Genomic DNA, 6260 nt, shown 5'->3' with positions numbered 1-6260 from the left:
CTACAAGGAAGATGAGTTGATACCTCTATTATTCAAGTTTATGCACCAAGCAACTAAAGCCAGTGATGATGAAATTGAAGAATTCTACCAACTTCTTCAGTCTGAAATTGATCAAGCATGCCATTAAGGTGTTTTTGATAATTACTGGTGATTGGAATGTGAAGGTTGGAAACAAAGAGAAAGGGGTCAGTACTTTGAAAATATGACCTTGGTGATAGAAATGAAGCTGGAGATCCCATGATAGAATGTTGCAATGGCTTACTGATTGAAGTTATCTTTTTAAGACAGTATAAATGACTATATGTAGAGACCTCACCACACGGAATAAACAGGAATGAAATTGAATATACCTGTGGAAAGAGGTGGAAAAGCTCAATAATATCAGCCAAAAAAAAAAAAAAAAAAAAGAGACAAGCCTGAGAAACTGGTATACCTAAGAGAAGCCCAAGAAAACACCACAACTAAATGTGTGTGCGGTGCCGTGGGTTAATGCGCCAGACTGTAAAGCCATTTGAACTGCAAGGTCGGTGGTTCAAGCTCACCAGCTGCTCCTCAGAAACTTTTTATAGGGTTGCTATGGGCCGGAACTGACTTGACAGCACTTAACAACAACAACAAAATGGTATTCTGAATAGAATACTGAAAAGAAAAAGGGATTTAGGAAAAATGAAGGAAATATGGTATATTTGTCACAATTAATGGATATTTACATATTCATTAATTTGTCACAATTAATAAATATCTACATATCCACTGTTGTTGTTAAATGCTGTCTAGCTGGTTGTGACAAATATACCGCATTAATGTAAAATGTTAATAACAGGGCAAGCTGAGTGTGGAACATATGGTAACCCCGTATTATATCTGCAACTTTTCTGTAAATCTAAAATTATTTTAACATTGTTGTTGTTAAGTGTTGGTTCCGACATAGCAACCCTGCATAGGGTTTCTGAGGAGCAGCAGCTGGTGGGTTTAAATTGCCAAACCTGTGATTAGCAGGCCAATGCTGACCCTACAGCGCCATGCCATGAGTCCATTGTTAATAATGTTGTTGTTAAGTGCCACTGAGTCGCTTCCAACTCATAGTGACCCCGTATAGGGTTTCTGAGGAGTGGTTGGAAAGTTTGGACCACCAAACTTGTGGTTCATAACAACCTTGTTGTACAGTGCTTACCCTGAAGTGTGTTAAAAACAAAAACAAACACAAAAAACAACCTTCTTGGCTCATCTGACAAGGCTGATTCCAATTCTCCAAAGAAGCACACAGAAAAATCTCTTTTCAGGGATTTTCTTAGCTGCACTCACACTTTTGAAGCTGCATTCTCTTGGAGATTTTTGGTGCTAGTCAGCTCAAAAGTTCTCAGAGCAAAGTGTGGCTGAAGGCTAAATAAACTTGGAAGACAAAATGGGCCAGGAGTTTTGCCAACCCAAACTAATCATTATCACGTTTCCATTAAGACCATCAAGGGAAATACGGTAATAAAAGTTGCACCTGAAAGTCTTCATGGTGGCGTTGAGAGAAGCACTGTCTTCTCGGAAGGAGGACTCATTTATACTTTATTATTTGAAAGAACAACTGGCTCCATCATTTCAAGGCAAATAGTTTCAAAAATTCAAGTAGCCACCAGTTTATATGGGCCTGTCTTCTGTTACCTGGATCATGTGAGTCTCCAGCCCTCAACCCTATGGATGGAAAATGAGTTCTCTATTTCAATGTTTGTCCTGGAAGCTGCCCCACCAGACACTTACTCTGAGCTCCTTTTGTGGCCTTTCTCTCTCCTTCTCTTTCCCTCTCCATTTCTTTTAAAAGTAATATTTTATTGTTTTCAGAGAATGTTTGCACAGCAAATTAGAACCCCATTAGACAATTTCTACCCAAAGTATTCAGTGACATTAATGACTTTTCCACACTGGGTCAATATTTTCTTGAATTTTGTTCTGGTGGTTGTTTCCAGTGCTCTAGTCTCCCTGCCCCCTTCTCATCTTGGCTTTACAGTAATTATTGACCTCATATGGATGCTTTTTAGTCAAGCACCATTCTCATGGGTAATATCCTTTATTTTGTGTGCCTATCTGTTATTTTCTATTGGATAAGCACTGGATACTAACCACAAAGTTGGTAGTTCAAGCCCATCAGCCACGCTGTGTGAGTAGGAAAGGTGAGGCTTTCTGTTCCTGCAAAGATTTACAGCTTCAGAAACCCTATACAGGGTGGCTGGAAGTGAGAACTCATTCCATGACACTTACAAGCAACAACAAATCTATTATTTGCTAAAAGGTGACTCCAGGTAACAGTTTCAAATAGTTTAAAATCTATCCCAGGGTAATAGTCTCAGTGAGTCATCGAATTACAACTTGTCCAATAAGTCAGGACAATTTAAGAATTTACTTCTGTTCTGCATTTTTCTCTCATTTATCAGGGCCCATTTATTGTGGCCTTGATCAGAACAAGTGGTAGCAAAAGCCAGGCATCATCTAGTTCTTCTGGTTTCAGGAGAGATGAGACAGTGGTTCATGTATAGTCTAGTAGCTTAGTGGATGAATTTCTTCTTTGAATTTTGCTTTTCTTCTTTCTTTTTAGCTCTTGAGTAGAGAACAATAATTATATCTTAGAAAGGAGCTCTGGTAGCGTAGTGGTTACGAATCGGGCTGCGAACCTTAAGGTCAGCGGTTCGAAACTACCAGCCGCTCCGCGGGAGAAAGATGAGGCTTTCTACTCCCGTAAAGATTTACACCCTCAGAAACCCTGTACAGGGTCGCTATGGGTCGGAATCGACTCGACGGCACTTAACAACAACAACAACAGATGGCTGTTTGTATGCTTTTAAGACCCAAGACGTTGCTCACCTCACTATGATGCAGAACATGAACTTTGTGAACTATCATTATTCCAATTGACTGAGCTGTCCCATGAGATTACAGTCCTAAACCTCCAAATTCAGAATACCAATCTCACAAGGTCTTTGGTTCTGTCTAGAAGTATCTGTAACTGTATCCTTTTTGAATACATATGCCTGCACACACATAACAGTAGGTACACATACATATAGATACTTTTATTTGTACCTATAGGCATATACCTGTAGTAAGACATACATATTTACGTTGTTATTGTTGATAAGTGTCGCTAAGCCGCTTCTGTCTCATAGTGACCCAGCTCTAAGGAGTGGCTGGTGGGTTTGAACTGCTGACCTTGGTTCACAGTGCAGTGCTTATCTTACAGCGCCACATCAGGACTCCATATGTGCCTAGACAGATAAACAAGGGGCCATATACTTGTGTTTGGGCTATTTTCAGTATTGTTGCTAATTTATATATGTCATACTTGTTAGCACAAACATCCTTTTCTCTTCTGTAAGTTCCTCGGAAGTGGGAAAGGTTGAATTTCCCACTGTATCCTCTAGAGCATGGAGCTCACAAACACTGAACATCCACAAATGTCAGTGCTGATTTGCATGGCCAGAGCACAGCCACCAGAATGTGCACCTAGCAGGGAGAGGAAAGTAGTTCAACAAGACAGCAAGGAAAGTTTCCACACAGCTAACACCCAACAGCTAACACCCAGCAGCTAACAAATTCCTCACACCCCCAGTTCAGTTCCCTTCCTGTCACCCTCCTCCATCCCCAATAAACATTGGTGATAGCTCTGGTAGCATAGTGGTTATGAATCGGGCTGTGAACCACAAGGTCAGAAGTTTGAAACTGCCAGCTGTTCTGTGGAAGAAAGATGAAGCGTTCTGCTCCCGTAAAGATTTCCAGCCTCTGAAACCCTGTACAGGGTCACTATGAGTTGGAATCGACTCCACGGCACATGGCCACCACCACCAGGCCGGCTTCAAGCTGTCATCTTGGGATGTACTGGCACCAACCTGGTCATTCCCTTCATCTCTCATGTTGGGTGCCTCTATCCTGGACCCAATGTTTTCTTTCTTTTTGATGAAGCACAGCCTTCAGTACAGTCCTCTCCACATGGGACACAAGACTAGAGCTGGAGATGAGGTTAAAGGTGCTTTGAGCAGGGCTCTGAGGCTTCAGAAACCCTAGTTCAAACCTTGCTGAGCTCCTCTCCTCACAGCTGAGTCTTACACCAGGTTCTGGGACCTCCATGTCTTCAGGTGACTAGCTCTGACTTTGGTACCCGGGAGACTACACCATCCACCGCTCATTCAGTAAGTGTTAACTGAGTGCCTACTCTGAGTGAGGCACCATTTTGGACACTGGAGATAAAGTGGGAAACAAATTAAACAAGAAAGTCCCTATTCTAATTGAAGAGGTAATATTATTGGAGGTAGCAGTGACCAAAGACAATAGGCAAGTGAACAAATAATGAAGGTGATTTCCCATGGTAAGTGAGTTGAAAAAAAATCAGACAGAGAGAGAATATGAGGATAGAGCTGGTGACTTCCTCTGAGGCAGCGACACCAGCGCTGAGAATGGAATGTTAGGGTCTTAGGGAAGAGCATTCCAGGCAGACAGAACAGCAAGTGCAAAAGCCCTGGGTTAGCCAGTTTTAAAGGGCAGAAAGGAGCTCGGTTTGGTTGGGGAGTGAGGAAGGTGGGGGAGTGGCTGGGGGTGGGGTGGGGAAACAGAGGCCAGATGATATGAGGTCTTGTGTACCACGAGAAATATTTAAAATTTTTTCAACTGTATTTTATTCTAACGGGGATTTTAGTCCAATGGTAACTAGAAGCCTTTAGGTACTGTTAAGTCCTGCAATGATAGGACCCTGGCTTACACTAGGATTTTCCTTCTCTGGACCTAGGATCCTACCTAGGCACTCCAACAGTATTCCTGGCAAGCAGGTGAAAATTGTCCAGGCTGACCTCTGTGTCCTGGATCCAACCCCAAGCTCCTGGCCTGTCAGAGACCCCTTTCTCTGCCTCTTTGCCTTGGACCCTTCCCTATAACCTAAAATAAGACTGTCACTGTCCCATGTTGTCTATAGCCAGACTGGACCCTTCTCAGTATCTGTCTCAGGGTGTGAGACCCCATTCTTCCAAGTGTCAAACAGCTAGAAGGGTCACCCCAAACCACCCAGTTGGAGCTGCAGCGGCTCCTCAGAGCCCCCTTTTGGACTTACCTTCACCCAGGGTCTGTTTGAGTAGGTCATGCTTGGCTTGCAGCTTAGTGATGAGGTTACTTCCATTCACGTATTCTTTGAACTTCTGTAAGACACAAGGTACAAGGAAGGTACAGGTAATGGGGAAGTCAGGGGACATGATGCACTCACAGGGGCCCTCCCTGCATCTGCCCCTCTGCTCCTCTCTGTCAACATCCCAGACTTGGCCAACTAGTTGCCAGGCCTTTTGTGGGCTTCAGGCATTTCCAGTCAGGGTTTGGGACCACAAAGAAACCTAGGGAAGATTGGAGCAGTGAAAGCGGCTTTTGTCAGGTGAAGCCTGCAGGAGCAAAGGGCTCCTTTAGTGGTTAAAACCCACTTTGCTTCAGGGCCAAGAGTAATAAAGATGGGAATTGTTCTGGGGCCACAGGGCTGAAGCCGAAGAGCTTTACCAGGTCTGCCAGAGAGTAGCCTTGGAACAAAACTTTCATGCATCTGGATCAGTACTAAAGGAAGAAGGGCTTTTCAGGACCCCCGAGAGACTGTCCCATTGAAATCTCCCAAATTGCATCGAGTAAGATAATTCTGCCTTGTTACAAAGGAAACTAGCAAGGCTCAGCACAGGCAAATGATTTGCTCAAGGTCCCTAGGTAAGTCCATGGTAAGACTTTAGTAAGAGGACCACAAGCAAAATGAACATCAGCTACTTAGGAGCTTAGGATGTGAAACAACATCAATTTAGGAGCTTAGGATGTGAAACAACATCAGCTACTTAGGAGCCCTGGTGGCACTCTGGACTGACAATCACAAGGCCAGCAGTTCAAACCCACCAGGCTCAGCTGTTCCTCAGGAGAAAGATGCGGCTGTCTGCTTCCATAAAGATTTACAGTCTTGGAAACCATGTAGGAAACCCTGAATCAGAATCCTGGTGTGGTGCTGTAGCATAAGCACTGGACCATACAGTGGTTTGAACCACAAGGTCGGCAGTTCAAACCTACCAGCCACTCCTCGGAAATTCTATACAGGTTCACTATGTGTCAGAACCAACTCAACGGCACGTACCAACAACATGAATCATAATCAGCGAGATGCCAGTGGGTTGGTTTCTGGTTTGGGTTTCAGCCTAGTGGTAGGTTTTAAGCCGCTTTTAAAGAATTGAGTTCTGCTCTGTGTTTTTCTCCCATTTTATCAGGGTCTATTG

The 6260-nt window shown here is 43.5% G+C and overlaps 1 protein-coding gene across 2 annotated transcripts in view; it reads right to left on the bottom strand.

The window, feature by feature from the left end:
- The window catches only part of SRGAP3 (SLIT-ROBO Rho GTPase activating protein 3), a 413130-nt gene that overhangs the window by 63286 nt on the left and 343584 nt on the right, over window positions 1-6260 (bottom strand). For both annotated transcript variants that reach the window (XM_006851564.1, XM_006851573.1), the window contains exon 10: window positions 5081-5165. In XM_006851564.1, coding sequence (XP_006851628.1) covers window positions 5081-5165 — 85 coding nt within the window. The remainder of the gene's footprint in view (window positions 1-5080; window positions 5166-6260) is intronic.

The sequence above is a fragment of the Chrysochloris asiatica genome, unplaced genomic scaffold (assembly GCF_000296735.1).
Source record: "Chrysochloris asiatica unplaced genomic scaffold, ChrAsi1.0 scaffold00030, whole genome shotgun sequence".
NCBI classification, from domain to species: Eukaryota; Metazoa; Chordata; class Mammalia; order Afrosoricida; family Chrysochloridae; genus Chrysochloris; species Chrysochloris asiatica.
The sequence above is the reverse complement of the archived record's forward strand: the minus strand, read 5'-3'. Positions and strand labels throughout refer to the sequence as shown.